This window comes from Carassius gibelio, chromosome A9, assembly GCF_023724105.1.
Source record: "Carassius gibelio isolate Cgi1373 ecotype wild population from Czech Republic chromosome A9, carGib1.2-hapl.c, whole genome shotgun sequence".
NCBI classification, from domain to species: Eukaryota; Metazoa; Chordata; class Actinopteri; order Cypriniformes; family Cyprinidae; genus Carassius; species Carassius gibelio.
Genome location: NC_068379.1, coordinates 18,408,443 through 18,432,285, shown reverse-complemented (window position 1 = coordinate 18,432,285; position 23,843 = coordinate 18,408,443). Strand labels below are relative to the sequence as shown.

The window sequence follows — 23,843 nt, the reverse complement described above, 5'->3', positions numbered from 1 at the left end:
TGAATTTAGAGGAAACGAGGATGAGAAATGTGCAGGCGTGTACTGTAATTATTGACAAATGTCTCAGGCTCAATTGGTACGTGGCATAACACATATGTTCACTAAAGCTATTGCCTCCTTGCCTCTCATGGGCCAGTATAAATGTTTATATTTCTCCTTTGCTGTATGTTTGTTCACAGTGCCTTGCACTGTATTTGCACTATTACTGTATCTGCACAATTCTGATTCCAACAACGCTGTCATTTAAAAAGTCTCTTAAATGTATTCATTCCTTAAGTGAACATTTAAAATATGTTTGAATCAGTATTTTATAGTTTAGTGTACATATTCTATAGGTAGCCCTGTTACTTGAATATTGACTAGTAATTTGGTTTCTTAAAAGTGAAATGGTTTGGGTGTTTAATAAACCATCACTATTTTCATATTCGGTGTATTCAATTTTAGCTATTCAGACTTTAGACTTCATTAAAAACTGAACACACCACTGAATCTTTCCCTTGAGCTTTAATGGCCATATTGAATAAATAGAACTTTGGCTTGCTGAATGGAGTATATGTGTGTACTACATGTTAAATTAAACGTGACATTCAGTTGTCATTGCAAAAACTAAATTATTTATATTTTTTCCTCCAATTCTGGTAGTATAACTGAATTTGTTGAAGAGCTTCAATTGTTGATAAAGTACTGATAAACTAAAGTACCTGTTATTTTAGTATTTATATATATAGTTCAGTTGTTGTTTTTTTACAATTCTACATAGCTTTATTTTTTATTTCAGTTTTAGAAAATTAGTGGGTAATTTTAGTATTTAAACTTAATTGGAAAGATAAAAATTGTAATTTTCATTAAAGAGTTTGAGTTTAATTTCAATCACTGAAAAAAAAATACTTTTATATATATATATATATATATATATATATATATATATATATATATTAGGTAAAAATAACAACACTTGTATGTAATAAATTAGTTTAAATGCACATTACTCCCACCTGTTCAATGGTCTATATGCAAACCACTCACATTTTCTCCAGATTTAGTTTAGTTAGCCAGTTCATTTGCCAGTGTCTATGCTGTTGAAAAGAGCTGAGCCAGGGTAATGGGTGCCATTCAGCATATCATGACACAATCCAATGAGTCCGGCCTCTTTTTTTTTTTTGGCAGAGCTCTTGGCATCAGGTGCTGGCCGGTGTGCTGTTTGTTGTGGTTCAGATTGGTCCAGTTGTAGGGTGCAGTGGTGTTCCAGGATGAATGAATGCCCATGCCAGGCTAGTCATTATCCTTTAATCCCCATTTGCTTTTCTCGAAAAATAAACTGAATGGTGCTAGAATCACTGACTCGATTTTTGGATCTCATTTTCATGACAAAGTGAATATCTGGTCCTCCCCTCCTCGTCATTTTGACATTGGGAGCTGCATATTTAAACAGCCCCATAAACATTCACTCTAGATACTTAGACCTCCTCGCCAGTCAAGACCGAAAATAGTATTCAAGATGGGCAGGGTAAGTAGGAAATCACTTTACAGAAAAAGAGAAAACTTAATTACAAAACAAAAAATACATATGTATAATAAAAGTTTCTTAACTTTAATGGCAGATTATTGTGTAGCATCTATGTGTTTAGTTCAGCAAATTAGTTTGCCAGTGCGCATGTATGGATGTGTTAGGGGGATTTGGGAAATGTGAAAAAGCTACCTAGCAAATAGTGCTGCTATATTTTTTGATACTTCATGACATTATCAAATATTCAAATGTGTAGATTTTTTTTTGTATGCTTTCATGAAATGCCTAAATGAGGACACTGATTTTTAAAACTATTTTCTAAATGTCTTTGCCTGCATTCAGATCAGTACTGTAGGACTGAGTTGGATTAGACTAGTTTATGAAACTACGTTTTTAATCACAGATCAGACTGTTTCGGACCCAAGATGGTCATCTGTGAGTTTAGATGTGCAATATTGGTTGGTTGCTGGCATAACAAACTTGCTAATATCACTGGTAGATTGTTAAACTTATTAATGTTGCAGGTAGACCAGCTGATCAATACTATATTTTAATATATCTTGAGAATTGTTCATAGCAAATCAGTGGATGCCAATTAATGTCAAACTCACATTGGTCAGACAAGATAAAATGTACATTGCTTGCTGGCCAACCAGCCCAAATGAGCATGAACATGGCCAAAAATATTGTTTAAGCATTTTTAAAAGATGTTGTCATTCAAGTATACCAATGCTCTTCAACATTATCTTGATGTGTTTCAGATTGTGTTTTTTGAGGACAAAAACTTCCAGGGCCACCGTTATGAATGTGACAGTGACTGCTCTGACTTCCATACCTACCTGAGCAGCTGCAATTCTATTCGTGTGGAAAGTGGTGCCTGGGTGGTTTACGAGCGGCCCAATTACACAGGTAACCGCTATCTGCTAACCAGGGGAGAGTATCCTGAATACCAGGGCTGGATGGGCCTCAATGACTGTCTCAGTTCCTGCAAGCTCATCCGCTTCGTAAGTTCAACATTGTGCATTAATGAGCTTTTTTCTAAGACTTTAACAGGGTATAGAGCAGAACAAATTTAATTTGCTATGTTTTTAGACCAGGCATAATGACCAAGCTGTTTCACAATGCTGTGCCAAAACTGAATTCAATTTACTGGGTTAAAACTTAATAAAAGCCTAGGACAATATGAGTAGTGCAGACCTTTTCTAACCAGTTAACCTAAGTAGGCCACAAGGCCTTTGCCAATAAAACAGTGTCCATATGGTCTGCAGTATTTGATTCAGTCTTGTTTAAAGACCACACTTATGTGTAATGTAAGCAAACATTTAAAAATGTGTTAAATTCATAAAATATCAGACCATTTTCTGCCTTGAATACTATAATTTAAAGTATATATTTAAAATGGGCCAAATATTTTAAGTTTAAAGTAGTCAAACAAGATAAAAATGTACATTAATTTACAAATTATCTTTATGAAGGTCTTCAAGTATTACAGCCTATTGTTAATTGACTTCCACCATAATAGTACCATCTTATTCCATGTCGTCTTTTTGTCATTTTGTCCCATTTATCCAAACTCCAACATTCATGCACAAATATTTCTTCCCCTTTTCCCTTCCCCAACCCAAATGGACCCAACCCATGCAGACAAGTGGAATGCAGTACAAGGTTCAGTTGTACGACAAGCCCGACTTCACAGGCCAGGCTATAGAGTCCATCGAAGACTGTCCATCTGTGCTGGAGAGGTTCCGTCTGAGAGAGGTCCATTCCTGCAAAGTTCTGGATGGCTACTGGATCTTCTACGAGCATCCCAACTACCGTGGCCACCAGTACTTCCTGGAGAAGGGCAACTACCGCAAACCAGTGGACTGGGGTGCGGTCTGTCCCACCGTGCAGTCTTTCAGGCGCTTTACTGAGTGATGTCCCTGTGTCACAATACTTCTTGCCTGTGACTCACTGAAGTTCCGGCTGAAATAAAGTTCGCTGGAGATCCACTCAACAGCACATGTGTTGCTTGTTTGTAGTGTTTATTTAGACTGATATCAATAGCAAAGCAGGTCTTAGATCTACAGTTACAGGGTAGAGATTGAAGCGAGTTCCAATTTAGAAAAATAAATAGATAAAGACAAATCAATTTAAAGTGTTACATTACTGGGCATTGCTGAAAATGTATTTGAAATTAATTAGCAGCAAAAATTACAACAATACACTATTTATTTAGGTAGATCATTGTTTTTATAAACTGTGGTCCCACATCTTTCAACCAATGACTTTTCCAGTCATTCACGATTAACTTTATAAGAATTTTCAATATAATTTTTTACAATCATAGCTGTTAGCGATTTCTTGCCAATAAAATATTTTCAAGCTGAGTGTTGCTAAACAAATTACATTCAATATTAATTACCATTACTTCATTTTATTAATTTCCATGTCTTTCCCAGTTCTCGAAATCACACATTTAAAATTCCCTGATATTTTCAGGTTGTTCATGGCTAACAGCAATAATAAAAGAGACCATTCAGTACTTCAAACCATTCCTTCATCAAGTAAAAATGTGCATAAGTCTTAAGTTCTGTTCATACCAAGAACGATAACTATGACCATAATGTTTTTAAAAAAAAATTCTCAAAGGGAATACACCCCAAATATAAAAATAACAAAAAAGAGAGGACAACACTTCTGGGATCACTTTGAGAGCAGATTTTTTCCTGTCAATGAATGATAAAAATGGAGCCATCCAAATTTAGAATGATCCCTCTAAAATGTGATCCTGGACCACAAACCAAGTCTTAAGTTGCGGAGGTATATTTGTAGCAATAACCAAAAAAAAAAAAAAAAAAAGCATTGTATGGGTCAAAATTATAGATTTTTCTTTTATGCCAAAAAATTATAAGGATGTTAAGTAAAGATCATGTTCCATGAAGATATTTTGTAAATGTCCTACTGTAAATATATCAAAACTTAATTTTTGATTAGTAATTATGCATTGCTAAGGACTTCATTTGGACAACTTCAGATTCTAGGTTTTCAAATAGTTGTATTTCGGCCAAATATTGTCTTATCCTAACAAACCATACATCAATGGAACACTTATTTATTCACCTTTCAGATGATGGTTAAATCTCAATTTTGAAAAACTGAAAATTAAGACTGGTTTTGTGGTCCAGAATCGCATATAGTTAAATTAACTGTAGCTGTAACTGTAACTTTCTGCATCATTACAAATGCATATTGTACAATGGCAGTGAACATCAGAATTTAGAGTCAGAAATATCTGTTTTATTATGCCTATCCAATGAGATTTTAGAGCCAACATTTTCCATTTTATGATAAACTATTAACTACTACTGGAGTCCATGAGCAGAGTAACTTGCGGCATCCAGCTGGATCTCCACACAGCTCCCAGTGTTCAGATTTATTACAGTAACTCCTGGTACTCCATCAGCCTGAAGCCAAACTCCACCGACCAACTAACTTCTCATTTATTGCATGGGCTGAGTGAGAATACCTGAAAATAGAAGCCAAGACTGTGATTTTGATAAATGAGAGGTGGCACATTTTCATAACACATTATTTTCACATACAAATAAGTGAGTGGATTTGAACCTGGGTACTGGGGGTGGATGTAAATTCTTTGTCTCCCAGCAGAAACCTGATGATGAGGGTCTCAAGTAGAAAGCATCACAGAGGTTTTGAACAATCGATGTTCAAGTTATATAGGTATATATAAACATATTCAGATTCATATCTGACCTGACTGGGTTACAGTGTCCGGTGTATTTTATGATAATAACTGGCTGTCTCTACATAATACTTATATACAGAATTCCACTGCAGTCCAGCTCTGCTCAGAGTTGCCTCCACCTCCTGCTCCTTCCTGACATCCACACCAATGAGATTATAATGACCACTTCTGATGAACACAGCATCTATAGATGGCCAAGAAACATATTGCAGATGTTCTGACATCACATTTTAGTGATGAAAGACAGGGCTGGACAAAGATTTGCTGGCAAGATTTGCATATATCTGTATGAATAATACATTTTATATACAGTACTATACAAGGTTAAACACTGAAAGCAGTTTTTGACTTTTGAATGATTTTCTTAAAAAAAAAAATGTTATCCCTATCAAAGATAAAACATACGAATTAAAGTTGACATAACTGGGTTCTTACCTAAAAATTTACATTTATGAATAATAAAAAAGATATAATAAAAAGATTAACAATACATTGACTCCAAAGGTTAGAGTAATAATAAAAGAAAATAATATTAAAAGTGTTATTATTGTTCATAAAATGGTCTCTTCGATATCACAGAAAGTACCCTTTTTTTCAATATTGTGCCTATACTTATTAAGTACACTATTACAAGGTAGCATCCATGTAATATTTTAAATGTGACTTATTTTATTTTGTTTGTTAATAAATATTTGTGTGGAAGAGACCAAGCGACACTCAATAATCATTGCACAATGCCACCCATTTAAGAGAAGATGCTGGAATAAATTTAATTTGTCCTCAACAATCAAAATCCCTTCTACTGAGATAGAATTGTTAGGCCTATAAACAGAAAAAAATAAATAAATAATTCCTTTCAGTAGAGTTTCTACAGTGTTATATAGCGTGATTTATCTGGGTTATTTACATAGACTGTATAAAAAGGTTATTTCGTGAAGATTATGGTCCTAATCGATAGGTGGCGGTAATGCACCTAAAAGTATACCATCCGTCATTAAACGCCACGAAGAAGATGAAGCCCTGCTTCTAATTCAAGGGGCAAGGAACTCGACCGGAAGTTGAAGTCGGGTGGGTGCCGCCATCTTTTAGCAGAACTTCACTTGCGTTAGCATTCCCATTGACTCCCATTCATTTTGGCGTCACTTTGACAGCGAATAACTTTACATCTGAGGCGTTTAAAGACTCTGTTTGTCCATTATTTATTTCTAAAGATACACGACAATGTATAAAGGGCTCCATTACCTTCTATGTTACATTATGGCCCCATATAAACAGTTTTTGTAAAAAATAGGCTAACGATTGCGTCATAACCACTCGGCTCTCTGTCGCATTACCGTACAGACAGGAGGAGAAGCTCGCAGGCAATTAACATAATATGGCGTACTGGCGTTACATTTTAAAATACTATACAAAATAATTAATCAGAATACTTACTCCTGCTCACTCACGACAAAGAACTCCCCGCTCAAGCTCGCCGTCTCTGCAAGATTAACGATGGCAGTTTTCACGCACAGCCACTTAGAAGATTTACATCTGTCAGACAGGTTGCTGACGTCGTCAAGCTTCGTTTGAGTCTGCGCGTCAGAAACGGAAGTGCTAAAAAACGCTAAAACTGGGCTTCATTTGTCTCAATTGAGTTCCAATGGGGTCGCTGTGTCCATTTCTTTTTTTCTTTTTTTTTTTTTTTTTTTTTTTATTAACATTTTGTCAAAATACAATTTTAAAACGTAAACCAAGTTGAATCAATATACAGCTTCATAAATCTGATCTTAACAAGAACAAAATAAGAGACAGGAAAAGATCTGAAATAAAATAGAAAAAAAAAAAAAATAAATAAATAAAAAACACATAGATACATAATTGAAAAACACTTAGGGGTCTGCATTAAAGTTAAAATAATGAAATAATTTGATTGTTTTGTTTAATTTGTTGTTCTTTTTTTTAATTTTCAATGCTGTTCCAATATTTTTTAAGGTCTGTAATTCTGAAATTGTAAAAGGAGGGTTTGCTTCTTTGCCAAATCATTTTGTGCAGATAATATTTAGCTAAAATAATAATTAAGTTAATTACATATTTTTCATTGGCTAATAAATTTGGCTCAGTGACTATAAGAAGTATTTCAAATTTACTTAGAGAAATATTCTTTTTTATCTTTTGGGAAATACATCTTTGTAATTGGGACCAAAAGGAAGCTACAATGGGACAATCAACAAAAACATGCTCAATGGTTTCTCCTTCACAGCCACAGAATGTACAAAAGTTACACACAGTTGGAAAAAAAGTACAGATGTTTGCTTTTGAAGGGTAATATCTGTGAACAATTTTGAATAAAACTTCTTTGATTTTATTTACAATAATATACTGGTGAGGTAGCAGGAAGATCATGTTCCATAATTTCTTGTCCAGTAACGTCCATCGGTGTTTACATATAGGAGTACTGGCAGGATCAAGTATGTTTCTAATAAAAGTATTGTTACATCTCTTATCTGTGAGTGGAATGCCAGAAATAGTAGGAGAATCGACTGTTACAGATAGAGAAGTATCTGTCTGTATGCTCTGCGCTAAAGAAACAATACTAACAGGAATAGATTTAATCACCATTTCGAATTCTTCTTGAGATGTATCAATACCATATTTTTCCATGAAGTGCTCACAAGAATAAAAATCATTTTTTGTATTTAGCAGATTGTTTACTGTATACAGATTACTTATAAACCAATTATTCAGAAAGAGTGTTTTGTTTTTGTGTAGTATATATGCGTTGTTCCACAGAATACAGTTGTGAGGGGAGAAATTGTGTTTAAAGATAAGATTCCAACATAACAAGGTTTGTTTATGAAAATTGCTTAATTTCACAGGGAGTTTTCCTACCGAAAAAGGACATATCAATAGAAAGTTAAGACCACCAATAGTTTCAAATAAGCTGTTTGGAATAATATTCCACATACTGTTTGGACACTTGAGGAATCTTTTAATCCAGTTGATTTTTATAATTTGGTTAAATGAAGTAAATGTCAGTACATTCAGACCACCTTCAGCCAGAGGGTTTGAAAGAACAGACCTTTTAACCTTGTCAGGCTTATTCTTCCATATAAATTTGAAGAGAATTTTATCTAATTGGGAACAAGTGGATTTTGGAACATTTAGAGATGAGAAAATATAAGCTGCTCTTGACATTCCTTCTGCCTTACTTAACAGAACTCTGCCATATATGGATAGATCTCTGGCAGACCAACAATTAAATTTGGTTTTGATGGTCTGAGTCACCGGGAGCATATTTAGGTCCAGAGTTTCTCTACGATTTCTCGATATTTTAATACCAAGATAAGTTATAGTGTTTTTGAGCGGGATATTACATATTTCAGAATGGCTGCTGTTTTTTAGGGGCAAAATGTCACATTTTTTAACGTTTAGTTTTAATCCTGATACTTTTGAGAACTTAGATATTGTAGCTAAAGCTAGGGGTACTTGTTCGATATTTTGCAAAAATAAAGTAGTATCGTCTGCAAGTTGTGAGATTTTGATTTCTTTGTCAAGTACTCCAATTCCCTTAAAAGGAGTTTGTAATATCAAGTAATTCAATATTTGGGCAACAAGCAAGAAGATATAAGGGGAGGCTGGGCATCCTTGGCGTACCCCTTTTTCTACATTAAATCTCTGAGATGTTCCATACATGAGTTTAACTGAGCTATTGTTATTTTTATAAAGTGTTTTAATTGCTTTAATGAAGAAATTGCCAAAATTTAAGAAAGATAAGGTGTCTAATATGAATTTATGACTAATCGTGTCGAATGCCTTCTGAAAATCAAGAAAAAGAATAATAGGGTCTCCAGAGAGCAGGTGACTGTAATTTACCAAGTCCAAAACTAATCTAATATTATTAGAGATGTGACGTCCAGGCATGAAGCCACTTTGAGATTCGTGTATAATGTCGTTTATTCCATATTTTAATCGTTTGGCTAGTACCGACGCCAATATTTTGTAATTATTGTTTAACAATGTAATACCACGCCAATTATCAATCAATAGAGTGTCTTTATTAGGTTTTGGGACTAACGTTATTAGGCCTTGCTTCATTGAGTGAGGTAATTCTTCATTACTCAAGGCTTCGTTATATACTGCCAAAAGAAATTTGGATGTTTCTTCAAAAAATGCTTGGTAAAATTCACCTGTAAGGCCATCATTTCCAGGTGATTTGTTGAGTTTAAGATGTTTTATTCCCCATTTTATTTCCTCGATAGATAAAAATTCATCACATTCCTCTCTGAAGGTGGTGCTTGCTTTCTTGACATCTACAAGTGAATTAAAAATAACAGATGACTCAGTACATATGTCCATCTTGTGAAGATTAGCATAATATACGGACACAAACTTGGATATAGTATTATAATCTTCTGTTATGGAACTTCCTACTTTTAGTTTAGTTAACGAACTTCTTTCCATATTTCTTTTTTCAATGCCAAAAAAATATTTGCTGTTTTTCTCTCCTTCTTCAAACCATTTTAGTCTTGATCGTATGAATGCCCCTTTAGCTTTTTCCTTATAAATTTCATCCAATTCTGTTTGAAAGCAGTCTAACTGCAAAGATTGTTCATTATCTGTTGAATTTAGAATGATGTCTGAGATACCTTTGATTAGCAATTCTATTGTGTCCATTTCTTTTACTGTCTATGCTTCTAATCAATCTCTATGCTTCTAAAATGAAGATCATATAATATCCAGCAGGTGGCGGTAATGCACCTATTAACTGGTTTGCCAACCGTCAAAAACGTTTAAGGAGAAGAAGAACGTTAGCATGATGCTGAACGTGCTGAACTAGGAAACCTGTTCAGATCTAAACAGGAGGAGAATTAAAGGTTTGAGCCACTTTTTTCTATCATTCATGCTTTTGTGTTGTTTATTTTGATGAAGGTATTACTCTAACTGTATCTTTCAGTATACTTAATTTCGAGAGTAATATTAAACTCCCCAATGGGATTAATGAATCTTGATTGGGTAATCAGCTGTACTGTCCCATTGTTTTGGTTCATGTTACGTTAACGTTAATCCATAAATTATGCGTTTGTAGCTGGAGTCAATGACATTTTTTTTTAACTTAAATATATGAATAAATATGACTAATAAATACTACTAAGAAGTTTATCTTCTTTCTTCATTTACAGTGATTGAAACTGGGTTAACACATGACTCCTAAAAAGACCCCCCTCACATTTGTTAAGCTGTCCGTTAATATGAATAACTGCTGGTGACGTTAAAATCACCTTATGATATTTTTTATGCTTTCTTATTGGTCATTTATGGTTCTTATCTTTCTTTATGGTTGGTCAGAGGATCATCATGGTCCAGTATGTTATGTTGGACCAGCAACAAACCTTCCAGACAGCCTTTCTGTAAAAAATTGAACGTTATTGTTGTGTTCATTTGAATTGCTTTAAAGTAACATTATCTAGCTGGTTAACATAGATCAAACTCAATTACTGGAGCCCTGCAGAGCTTTGTATCCGCACACATACCTGGTAGTCTTCAAATAAGCCCGAAGGACTTTATTAGTTGAATCTAAACTCTGCACTGTGCTCCTGCCCTCCAGGAATTGAGTTTGACACCCCTGACATAGATCGATCATTTAATGAAGTTGTGAGAAGGACTTGATATAGTCTTGGGAATGTCATGTACAAGGAGTTATTATTGAAAAATAAAAATAATAATGAATAAATCCGTAATATATTGCGCGCGCACACACACACACACACACACACACACACACACACACACACACACACACACAAATTCAGCCTACAAAAATTTCTAGATGTCTTGAAGTTTTTATTTATTTTATGTTTTTATTCTGTGTAAAATATTTTTTTTCTGACATATATTTAGCTACAAATAGCTATTTATTATGTTTATAGCAGGATAAGTTAAAATTTGTAAGGTGTTTTTTTGCTACCTTTTACTCAAAGAAAAAAAAAATTAACTGGATGCACATATAGACAGTTATTGGATCATATGTGTAACCGATCTCTTTTTCTGTTCTTCCATGCTTCACAGACCTCTGTCCTACAGTCCCAAAGTCATCCTGATCATCCTCTTGAATACCAAGCGAGCTGATCCTTCTTACATTCCACTCCTGCTTATCCTAAAAACGTATCGTTCTTGCTTTTGAAAATACTTCCACCTCCTGCTTTTGCTCTCTTCCTCTGTTTAGTTCTACTCCTTCCCTCCCCTTCATCATGACTGAACCAGAGCTGCTCACAGAGGTCCCTGCCTCTCTGAAACGGCTGGCGAAGCAGGTTGTGCGAGGTTTCTATGGCATCGAGCATGCCCTCGCTCTAGATGTGCTGATCCGGAACCCCTGCGTACGTGAAGAGGACATGCTGGAGCTGCTCAAGTTCGACCGCAAGCAGCTACGTTCGGTTTTGAACACGCTCAAGGCTGACAAGTTTGTCAAATGCCGGATGCGTGTGGAGACTGCACCCGACGGCAAGACGACACGACACAATTACTATTTCATTAACTACCTGCTGCTGGTTAATGTGGTGAAGTACAAGCTGGACCACATGCGCAGACGCATTGAGACGGACGAACGGGACTCAACTAACAGAGCTTCCTTCCGCTGCCCCTGCTGCATGAACACGTTCACTGACCTTGAGGCCAACCAGCTGTTTGACCCCATGACTGGTGAGTATGAAAGTGGGAGATGATCCTTTTAAACTGTTTGTCTGAATGTTATGAAAACATGATCAAGATGAAGTTCTCCTTCACAAATGTTATATTAAAATAAATCTAAGGGTTTCGTTATGATGGTAATTTCATGCGGCATTAGTAATGAATCTTCTGTTAGAGTTTCTTCTATACCGTATGAGTATTAGTGGGCAGAACTGTGTTATTATGTGCATAATACAGCTACTAATGTTTAATGTTTGTTAGATTTCTTTATTTATTTATTTTTATAAATTAATGCTTTTATCCCACAAGGATGAATTAAATTAATCACAGATGCCAGTAAAGACATGTATCATGTTTAAAACAAATTCTGTTTAATGTTCTGTCTAAGAATACCTTTTTCAACCATGTTCAGCCAACTTTTGGTGGGTGTGTTGTAATCTTCCTAAGTGAGTGATTTATTTGGCAGAGCTGGATTCAGACACATGATGGCAGCAGATGACAAAAGTTGCAATGTTTTCAACACACTTGAATGAACCTCACTTGGAAACTGTTGCTGAATTGCATCAGTTTGCAGACTGTAATCACAGACAGTAGTGGAAAGGAATCTTTATTTGAAAAGGTTTAAAAATAAACAGGCTGTGATCTCGTAGAGGTGGCTGTAGGGATTAGCACACCACATTGACATCATCATCATCATCTTTGCTTCTGTGCCTACTGTGTTACACTTCTGACTTCAATAGCTGCTGATTTGTGTGCTTAAAGTACACAGACACACACACACAAGTGCAGTTCTTGACGTGACTTGTGTTATAATGGTTTCAGAGCTTTGCACACTACTGGATGTCCCTGTTTAAGCTTTTATTATGGACTGATCCCAGCTAAACCTAAAGTCTGCATAGTGTGTGTGTGTGTGTGTGTGTGTGTGTGTGTGTGTGTGTTTGAGCCCATTCCAGTACTCCTGAATCATGTATAATTGATCTAACCTGTGTCTGCGTTCAGAAGGAAAATATATGAGAAGTCATATGAGAGTTTGAATGCTGAATAACACTAATGCATTGGGACTTGCCTTAATTCTCTTCAAACACATATTGAAGTACATTCATAAGACCTTTAAAAGCTATGAAAAGAGATTTGAACAGTGTTTGTAGGGAGCCGACGAAATATATAGGCCTGATGAAAGACATTAATGTAGTTTCATCAGTTAAAGGAATAGTCTGGGTTATTTTCAAACCTCAGTATAAACGAACAGGAAATGATCGCAGTAATGGACTTACAATAAAAGCCTGGCAGACAAGAAAACAAAGGGCTTTAGCAGAAACGCACAGCTCATATTTTTATTAAAGCGATTCTTCATTCATAAAGTTTGTGTAATGAGTTGTAAAATGGTCAGTTGTTTTTTAAAACCTCTAGTTATGCCTTACCAACGTGTGTTGAGTTGCTCTATTTATACGGTGTTTTGGGGATAGTGTTTTTCTGGTATCTGAAGTTGTCAAGCGAATGTGACTAGTTGCAACCGTTGTCTTCTTTATCATATAAATGTGTCTATTTGGAAAGTAACTAACTACTACATTCATTGTTGTCATATCCTCTCCCATGGCCTCATGGGATATTAAAATAATCCATTATCATTAGATGCACACTTCAGAATCTTGCCAGAAGTAGTTGGTTACTTTTTACATGCTGTTTTATGAATATACGTTTAAGAGAGTGATGGACACATAAGAGGAACAGGAATAATAGCGAGAGTGTTAGAGGTCTAAGAGCGGTGTCAGAGGTGTGTGATGAGTGTTTGAGGAAAATAAAGGCAGGTAAAGACCAGGTGGCACGTGTTCCCCCTCACCTCTGCTGAAAGCAAACTGGAAGACAGGGAGGTAAAGCTGTTGCTAGGATACACATCAGGAGGATTGGCAAGGATGGAGCAGAAGAACGGAAGAGCCAACGATAAAGCACCTAACCCTGTGTAGACCCTGCCATTAAACACATACTTATTTCCCATGTTCTCTCTGGGACTATTATCCCAGAAAGGATTTTAGAAACATTAGTTTCCTTCGAGTGGGCTCAAATGTGGATGTTTTGCTATTGGCTGTTTTAACCCTGCGCTGCTTTTTGTGCTTAGGTGGCTTAGTTGTGTCTTAGAACAGGAGAGTGTATTGATCTGATTGGTCAAGCACATCCAGGTCCCCCTTCGTTGAGCAAAAGAAGGGGAAAAAAAATAGATTTATGAAAATGTGTTTGATTGGTGAGGTGTTAGGGGAGATAAGGAGAACGGACCGTTCAGGCTTGCACAGTAATAAGTCACTTGCTGATCCTATCTTGGCATGCCTTCATGCTGCCTCATGTCTCATCTGTTTCTAGTCTTCCTTCATTCTGAGTCGCAAGTGTGCATATGTGACCCTGGCCTGGACCACAAAAGCAGTCGCTGAGGTATATTTGTAGAAATAGCCAAAAAACATCGAATGGGTCAAAATTATCATTTTTTTCTTTTACGTCAAAAATCATTAGGATATTAAGTAACGATCATGTTCCATGAAGATATTTTGGAAATGTTCTACTGTAAATATCAAAACTTGTTTATTTTAAACTAATATGCATTGATGAGAACTTCATTTGGACCACTTTAAAGCAGTTGTCTCAGTATCCTTACAAGCCATACATAAACAAAAAGCTTATTTATTGAGGTTGCAGATGATTTAAATCTCAGTTTTGAAAAATTTAAGTCGCATATAGCAAAGTCTGTAACTAACCTATATATATATATATTAGGGGTGTAACGGTTCACAAAATTCACGGTTCGGTTCGATACGATACACTGATGTCACGGTTCGGTTCGGTTCGAAACGTTTTAGATACAGCAAAATGTAAAAACATCTCAACTTTTCAGAATGCCGCAAGCGCACCGCGGGTCATGTGACAAGAACCAACCAATCAGCTTCATCCTTTCCCGTAACAACGTTGAGAGCTCAGCCAAGATGAAGGATCAGCTGATCATAGTTGTATATGGATTGCAATTTTGAAATAAATTTAGTAGCAGAGCTACTGCAAGCGATTTTTAGAGCTGCAAATCCATTTATCCTTCGCTGAAATTTCCGCGTCTCATGGAGAGAGCATGTCATTGTTGCTTAGCAAAGACAGACGCCTCATGAGCGCTTCTGCCCGAGCGCTTTGGAAAGGAGGAGAAAGACGCGCTTAGCGTTTTCCATGCGTTTTTAGGCACGATATGTGAACGGCCCCTAAGGCGCTCGCTCACTCAGCACGCGCTGAAGGCTCGTTGCAAAATGTCTAATGCATTTAACAGACCAGAAATATAAGATCCTAAAATAACCAACAGGTCTGGTGTTTGGGTTGGATTCCCTGTAAGCTATAGTGTCTAAATGCTGCAGGGATAGTTTGCTGCGTGCATGTTTCTCCTTTTTTTTCGTCTTTTCCCAGATAGTACTGACGCATATATCCCAGATATTCCCGCTGGTGTTTTTTTTTTTTTTTTGTATTCCCGCTGGTGTACCCTGTCATGTTGCAGATGCGACATACCGTTGTTTTTTTATCCACCACTCTCTTGCCATCACCATTATAGCTTAAAGGGAATCCAAAGTGCACCCAAACACCAGACCTGTTGGTTATTGGAGGATCTTCTCATTTCTAGTCTGTTAAACGCATTGGCTATTTTGCAACGAGCCTTCAGCGCGTACTGAGTGAGCGAGCGCCTGCTGAGTAGCCTAACATAAACATATAAGATGGTGTTTTTTTCTTCTTCGGGAGTGTCAGGGGCGTTGCCTGTTACGTTGTTTGGGTTATTGGGCTACCTTGTTGAACGCATATCATTATATTTCTCTCTCTCTTTTTTTTTTTTTTTTTTCAAATATAATTAAATACTCCAACGAACCGTTCGGTATACATAATGCGTACCGCGTACCGAACCGAAAGCGTCGTACCGAACGGTTCAATACGAATACGCGTATCGTTACACCCCTAATATATATATATATATATATATATATATTTGCTAACAAAACATGTTTGACATGCGAACCAGTTGTCTATGTTTTTGATTCAAGAGTGCAATATATAGGATTACTGGCTTGCTAATGTCACCAATTTTATTGTAGTTTTGTTTATACACATGATTGTACATGTTTTTGTACAAGAAATTGCTTCCTTCATTAAATTGATAAAGTGATATTTCTATTTCAAATAATTGCTTTTTTTAAGCTATCTATTCATCAAAAATCCTGAAAATGTATAATGAAATCCACAAGAATATTAAGCAACACAATTGCTTTCAACATTTGCTGCTCAAGAAATGTTTCTTGAACACCAAATCAGCATATTAAAATGATTTCTGAAGGATCAACAGACACTGAAGACTTGAGTAATGATGCTAAAAAATCAGCTTTGCCATCACGGAAACAAATTATGCTTTAAAATGTAATAATAATATAGAAAGCAGTTGTATTGTAATTATATTTAACAAATATTACAGTTTTTACTTTATTTATAATAAATTCCACCTCTGTGAGCATAAGTGACTTCTTTCAGAAATAAATCTTACTCAAGAAGTCTAAACTCTAAACTTTTGAACAGTAGTACAATATAGACTGCACCCTTCATACTAAACTTTTTTAATTGGTCAGTAATTTCCAGAGGCTTCCCATAAATTTACTAGATGTGGGTATTTACTACAGACTTTGCTAATCCAGTGCGAATTGTTCAATTTCAGATGTTCTGTCCTGGAAACCAATCCTTTTTGTATAGAGATTTAAATGCTGTCTATAGCTTAACTTGTATTGAATCCAGAACAGTTATTTGAATTCATCTATATACAGTCGCTCAATGCAGAACAGTTAAACTTTTTAACTGCATTTGTATTGTAATTATTATTGCATTAGCTCTGCTCCAGTTGCAATCAGTGGTGCATTTGTCACAGTTGCTCAGACCCCCTCATGAAAAAACCTCCTCCTCTCTCAAATGCTGAAATGATGCTGGATTCATCTTTAAATGGCTGATCACAAAAGTCCTTTTGTTCTTTGGCGTAGACTACGGAACAAAGCACCATTCTGTTTTCAAAAGAGCTCTGAATCACTGTAGTGAGAGCTATGCAATTTAAACCGGACCTATTCATATCTCATAGATAATACAAAAACTATAAACACAAAGGCCGTTCTTCTCCGACAGAAGCCTACACGCTAACAGCACCATGCCATGTTCCATTAGATCATTGCAACAATGTGTACGCACCGACCCAATGCACATTTTGACTAAAAACACAATGACAACCAGAGTGTGTGCATGTGACATATTGCTAATTGGTCAGGGCTTTGGAATTGATATATCTACAGAATTATTATTTGGTGTGTAAATAAATAATAATAATAAAATAAAATGGTAAAACATGTATTTGTTACCATAACGTCCTGTAGGTCAGTGCCTGCTTTTGTCTCCCTCAGTTAAGTGTAAGGTTACCTTTCTGTGCTAGTGAACCTTTTTTATTTTTTGTCACTTTAGAGTTGGTTCACATAGGTTTTTATTTTTTAATGTAAATATTTGATCACTGAGGTGCATCTTGTTACTTCTGTAACGCAAATGAGCATTTACTTTAGATCTGCATTTTTAGAGCTGTAGTTTGAGATGTGAGCAGAATGGTCAAATACATCAGTTTAGTGCATGTTTGCATTGAAAAACAATGAAAAGAGTGCAGTGGAATTTAACAGCTACTTAAAAGAATGCATCTGCTTTGAATCCCTTACTTCTACAATACATGATGTTTGCATGTGTTTGAAAATGTGTCTTTGGTTTTTCTTTGGTTTTCTTTCGTGTGTGTGTGTGTGTGTGAGAGAGAGAGAGAGAGAGAGAGAGGACAGGACAGGCAGGCAGACGGACTGACTGACTGACCAGGAGGGTTGCAGTAAAATTGCTCTCTGTGCTCCGGGCTTGTCGATATTTCCTCTGGAGCTGTGTCAAATGTGACGGAGAACTTTTTTTTTTATCCTCCCTTTACCTGAATGTGTGTGTGTGTGTGTTTTTTTTAAAGCCTCTCTCTCTGTCTCTCTTTCTTTGTGCTTGTCAAATTGTTTTCTTTTATGCCCTCCACTCCTGTATTGGCAGAGAAGACATCTGTAGAAAAAGGGCCTAGCTGGAGGTGATTGTTTTTGAGGAGCGACTTCACATATTTTGTTGTCAACTTTCCAGCAAAGCTTTTAAAATGGAAATTGCGGTGAATCGTTTACTCGTTTGATTCCCCTCAAGGCCAGAAACTCGGAAGCTGTTTCACCATGCACTCAGCACAACCACATGGGAGTATTTCAACATAAAAAAAAGATGGTGTGTGTTCATGATAACAAAATATGAACATGAATAGATTTATATTCTATATAAAAGACTCCTATTAAAGGAAGGCTAAAATATTAGCACCATCTGTTACTGACCATTAAATGCGAAGTACACACACCTATGCACAATATGTCAAGGCATGTATTTTTTTATTCAGCTAGTAGCTGGCGTGCATCACATACTCGTACAGAGGGCCCTGCTATGTGTGTTCTTGTCAGAAGGCTGTAAATAACTTCAGCAGCAGATGGCAAACCAGACCAGCTTTGCTTGAAATTGAACCGCCACTGAATTCTGGGTCTGAGTGTGTGTTTGTCCTTGTGTCTGTGACTGTTCTTCCTCTTTCCTGTTTCAATAACATTAAATGGTCAGCAGTGGTTTTGTCACTATCTTCTAGATCGGTGGTTCCCAGCACTGGCCCTGGAGGCACCTAACACTGCTCATTTTGCATCTCTCCTTTCTCTGACACCAATTTCAGGTCTTGGAGTCTCTACTAATGAGCTGATGACCTGAATCAGGTGCGTTTGATGGAGACATGCAAAACGTGTAGTGTTGGGGTGCCTCCAGGACCAGGGTTGGGAACCATTTTATTTTAATAATAATAAAACCAACAAAAGTTTTTGATTTATAACAGCCTTAAGTGAAAATTAATTATTCTATTCAACTGGTCAAAAGTTACAGTAAAGACATTTATAATGTTACAAAAAAAAATAAAAATAAAAAATAAATAATAATAATCAAGAAAGTGCTTGTCTTTTGAACGTTCTGTTCATCAAAGGAACCCGAAAAAATATATCATGATTTCCACAAAAATATTAAGCAGCACAACATTTTATTGTGTTAGAAAAAGCAAAGGATGGGGTGCCAGATTGGGCACTGGCTCCAGCTCTGCAACGGACACCAAATCTGTGGGAAAAGGGAACATAAAATCCAAACATTTATAGCCTCTGGCTAACATAGGACCAGAGATATTGAGCCCTCTGACAAAGTTTTTCTAGGCTCTAACTTTCAAATCGAATGACTTCGAGGTGCCAGACAAGATGGATGGATGGGGTTGGTGGGTTGAAGTGGTTGAGAATGAGGGCTGATGAGCAGAATGTTACGGTTTCAACACTTGATATTCTGTGCTTAAGACCTTCTTTTCTCAAACGCAGGAACGTTCCGCTGTACTTTCTGTCAAACAGAAGTAGAGGAGGATGAATCGGCCGTGCCAAAGAAAGATGCCCGCACTCTGGTAGCTCGATTCAACGAGCAGATCGAGCCCATCTATGTATTGCTACGAGAGACAGAGGACATCAACTTGTCCCATGATCTCCTGGAGCCCGAACCCTCAGAAATCCCAGCCCTAAAACAGAGGTCCGCATCCCTCACCTGCTCAGTTAATGTTCAGTTCTGTTCAGTCAAAAACTAAAATTTGGGTAACACTTTAGAATGGGTAGCACTCGTTAACTATTAACTACGACATTTCTCTCAGTTAATTCTTAATTTGCTGCTTATTAATAGTCAGAAAGGTAGTTGTTAGGTTTTGGAATTGGATAAGATTAGGGATGTAGAATAAGGCATTAATATGTTCTTAATTAGCACTAATACATGGCTAATATTCTAGTAATATGCATGCTAATAAGCAACTAATAGATGTTACCTATTCTAAAGTGTTTCCAACATTTATAATAAAATAGACAATTTAATTTGGAACCGATTAGCAAAACTTAACATTGTCATCTGCTTTAAATATTTTTCCCTCCCACTTTTAACAGCTAAAGGATGGCCAATTAAAGTCATGTATATGTTGTCAACAAATTAGTAATCTAACATTGCTGTTTCCCTCAGTCGGGAGCGGGCCGCCCAAGCCGCAGCAGGAGCTGGTGCAGGGGCACCTGGTCGGGAAGTATGGAAAAACAAAGGCTCATCGTATGACCTCTACTCGCAGGATGTGGTCATCAGCATGGAAGACCAGGAGCCTCAGCCTGGTCACACTACTGAGGGAAAAGCCCCCAAAGAGAGGCCCGTGTGGCTGACAGAAAGCACAGTGCATGGGGCGTACAGTGAGACAGATGCTGTGAAGCCACGTGAGTCACATCGACTATTTTGAAAGTAGTTTTTGTGCTGATGGCTGCATATTAACGCTATGCTATTTATTTTATTTTTTTTTGATATCATGATTTGCCTGCTGCTACTTATTCATGCACCTCATGGGTCTGAATGCACTAACTAGGTATAAGGGTGAAGGCACTGATTGGTAGAAAGACATATGTTACCCTATTGTCACTCCAATATTTAGTTTGAAACACAGAGATATTAAGCAGAATATCCAAGTTGCTATTGTTATTCATGCTTTTTTTTCTACCTACAAAGACAAGAGTACAATAAAAGTAATATGAATAATTATTTTGCTATATTTCAGGTTTAGAGTCTTCAAAAGCCATAAAATTGTTTTGCATGAGAAATAGACCAATTTACAGTCCTTATTCAATGATAAACTTTGCTTTCACCTCTGATATATTAATTCTTTTGGGGGCATATTCAGCACTATTGAAGAAGGATAAGAAACCAAATGTACAGTTAATTTTTTAGTTTATGGATTTGAAAGTGTAGAAGTGTGGGTAAATTTAAGTACTTGAATGGACGGCAACTTAAATTATGCCCTTTGCCTATAAAGCGGTCATACGGCTTCAGAAAGGACTTGCATTTAGAAAGTGTAACGCATTTATGGTTAAGAAATGTGCATCTAAATTCGGCGTTTTTTATTTTATTTCTTCTTCCAATTTTTACACACCAGCTGGCGAGGACGCTATAGTAACCCAGGAGGGGATGACTGGACAAGGCGCCGCACCGGATGAGAATGAGGAGGTGATGCTGGCTCTCCTCATTCATGAGAAGAGGAGTGGAGTTGGTCCAGGAGGTGCTGTCGTCTCCAGACCGACCGTTCCAGCAGCTAATGCCAGCGACTCTGACAGCGATACCAGTGAATCGGATGAGGACACGCCACCCAAGGCTCCAGCCCACACTCTGCACAATGCTACAGCCCTGCGGCCAGGAAAACCACATGAGGAGGACGAAGATGATGATGATGACGAGTTTGAGGAGGTTGGGGATGACCCTGTGGTTATGGTAGGGGGAAGACCCTTCTCTTACAGGGAAGTGAGCCAGAGACCCGAGCTGGTGGAACAGATGAGCGCTCAGGAGAAAGAGGCGTACATTGAGATGGGCCAGAACCTCTTCGAGGACATGTACTTCTGAGTTCATCTTGTCTGCCTGCATCACATGCGGTTTGTCTTTCTCACTTTTGCCTGTCGTTGTTTTTTTTTTTCTTTTGTCACAAAATAGTTTCAATCAGTCTTCTTTGCACACTCCTAAACAGTGTTGTGTGTCATGCCAGAGCTGAGAAATGTATTGTTACAGTATATCCGTTAACCGTTCTCCTTTTTTCTCGCCCGTCTGCCATATTCACATATTTAACTACTCTGGTGCCAATGATATCAAAGTATCACAGTTGTAAACCAGAGTATCATACATTAGCAAACACGCAGCGCTACTTTTCTGGTTTGTTTGCGGTCTTGCCACATTCAAAGACTTCCAAAAAAAATAACAGTGTTGCTGCAGTGACCTCTGGGATGGTTTTACTTGTAAGAAAACCCCTCAGACTTCAGTATTTAGCAGGACTTACAGTTTGAAAGGAAAGACAAACAAGTTTTATTTTGTTTAGTTTTTTCTCTCGGATGACTGCCTTGACATGATATTAAATGGAGTTTTGATGAGATGTTTGTTTAGAGTGAGATTGCTTTCCTTTCACAGCAGAAATGAGCACTTTCTTCTCTGATCTCTGCCTCAATGGATTTTCTTTTTTTTTCAGTTTGTTAGATGTTTAACAGTAATAAAAAACTGAATGTAAAATCTTCAGCCTGAGTATTCATGAATCTGTGTGTACAGCAACCTCAATAAAAGATGAATATGAATAGATGAGCTTCATAAACAAGAATCCTGCTGTTATTTCACATAATTGTGTTCACAGAATGGTCTTAGTGGCACTATAATTTTAGTTTTTTTTTCTATAAAGTAAAATGGGTTGTATTTGCATTAGCTGTTGCCAATTTATTTTATTTTTTTTTAACTGACCTCTTATGTGTGTTCATGTAATTGAATTGGGAACAGAGTCTCCGGGGATGTGCTTTGGGGCAGCTGCGATGTGGGAGATGAAATTTGTGGTGCCTTGATGCGCAGCTAGAGAGAAAACCGGCAGCGCTGCTGTCACGTCACATTACAGGTGAAGCACTGAGGAGTCAAGTATTGGTATCTGTGGCTCAGAGCAGAGGGTCTGTCTAAATGTAGGTGGTGTTTCTGAACCAGAAGTTAATGGGTTTTGTTATTTAATTTAATCCTTAAAATAGTTTTTGCGTTTTAAAAAAGAAATACGTTTTTGTAAACAAAGGCAGGTTTTTTTTTTTTCATTTCTTTTCAAAGTCCCCCTTTTTTCCGGTGGGCAAACTGTGAAAAATACATTAAGAAATTGATTAAGCTTTGATCCATGTAACTCTGTGAATTGAGGATTTTAAATTCTGTGTAAAGAAAATATTTTCAATAAAATATTTCATCTGAATTCAGTTACCAAGTATTCAGTATTCAGACACTCAAACATCTCTACAAAGTCGCTGAGTTCCTGTGATGACTGTGGGCGATGGTTCCACTTGGGGTGTATGGGCAATCCATCCACAGAGGAATATTACAAGTGCTCTTCTTGTAATAAATCACACTATATTATATTATGAAGTTGTTGTTTCTGGAGTTTTCCCCCTTTAATTTTTACTGTGGGAAAATTATTACATTTTTTTTTATTTCTTTTTTAGAAAATCAAGCTTTGTCTTTCATAACATAAACATGTTTATTGTGTGCTTGCACACACAAAATGGTATTTTTAAGCTTCCAGTGTGCACATGTATAGTTGCTTCTCAATTAATTAGAATGTTGTGGAAAATATAATTTATTTCAATAATTCAACTCAAATTGTGAAACTCGTGTATTAAATAAATTCAATGCACACAGACTGAAGTGGTATAAGTCTTTGGTTCTTTAAATTGTGATGGTGCCAATAACATGCCAATCAGCTAACCAACTTAAAACACCTGCAAAGGTTTCCTGAGCCTTCAAAATGGTCTCTCAGGTTGTTTCACTAGGCTAAACAATCATGGTGAAGACTGCTGATCTGACAGTTGCCGACAAGACAATCATTGACACCCTTCACAAGGAGGGCAAGCCACAAACATTCATTGCTAAAGAAGCTGGCTGTTCACAGAATGCTGTATACAATCATGTTAACAGAAAGTTAATTGGAAGGAAAAAGTGTGGAAGAAACAGACACCACATACAGAAGTATCAAGGAATTTAACTACAGTTGTCGTATTCGTCTCATTAAGCCACTCCTGAACCACAGACAATGTCAGAGGAATCTTACCTGGGCTAAGGAGAAGAAGAACTGGACTGTTGCCCAGTGGTCCAAAGTCCTCTTTTCAGATGAGAGCAAGTTTTGTATTTCATTTGGAAACAAATGTCCTAGAGTTTGGATGAAGGGTGGAGAAGCTCATAGCCCAAGTTGCTTGAAGTCCAGTG

At 36.8% G+C, this 23,843-nt stretch overlaps 2 protein-coding genes across 2 annotated transcripts; both read left to right on the top strand.

Annotated features, from left to right (window-relative positions):
- The first annotated feature begins 1,422 nt into the window (after nt 1-1,422).
- On the top strand, nt 1,423-3,481 carry LOC128020330 (gamma-crystallin S-like). The gene is made up of 3 exons (XM_052607163.1): nt 1,423-1,507; nt 2,269-2,511; nt 3,152-3,481. The coding sequence occupies exons 1-3, from the start codon at nt 1,499-1,501 to the stop codon at nt 3,422-3,424; spliced, it is 525 nt and encodes a 174-aa protein (XP_052463123.1). The 5' UTR covers nt 1,423-1,498; the 3' UTR covers nt 3,425-3,481.
- Nucleotides 3,482-9,979: 6,498 nt separating this feature from the next.
- On the top strand, nt 9,980-22,202 carry LOC128019835 (general transcription factor IIE subunit 1). Its single transcript, XM_052606113.1, has 5 exons — nt 9,980-10,108; nt 11,301-11,930; nt 19,394-19,595; nt 20,070-20,308; nt 21,019-22,202. The coding sequence occupies exons 2-5, from the start codon at nt 11,483-11,485 to the stop codon at nt 21,477-21,479; spliced, it is 1,350 nt and encodes a 449-aa protein (XP_052462073.1). The 5' UTR covers nt 9,980-10,108; nt 11,301-11,482; the 3' UTR covers nt 21,480-22,202.
- The last annotated feature ends 1,641 nt before the right edge of the window (nt 22,203-23,843 follow it).

Bases quoted from the DNA above. Each gene is read 5' to 3' on its own strand.
- LOC128019835 (XM_052606113.1), top strand. From the start codon at position 11,483: ATGACTGAACCAGAGCTGCTCACAGAGGTCCCTGCCTCTCTGAAACGG. The intron at 19,596-20,069 runs GTCCGCATCCCT...TGTTTCCCTCAG, and splicing joins ATCCCAGCCCTAAAACAGAG to TCGGGAGCGGGCCGCCCAAG. The intron at 20,309-21,018 runs GTGAGTCACATC...TTTACACACCAG, and splicing joins GACAGATGCTGTGAAGCCAC to CTGGCGAGGACGCTATAGTA.
- LOC128020330 (XM_052607163.1), top strand. The intron at 2,512-3,151 runs GTAAGTTCAACA...CAACCCATGCAG, and splicing joins CCTGCAAGCTCATCCGCTTC to ACAAGTGGAATGCAGTACAA.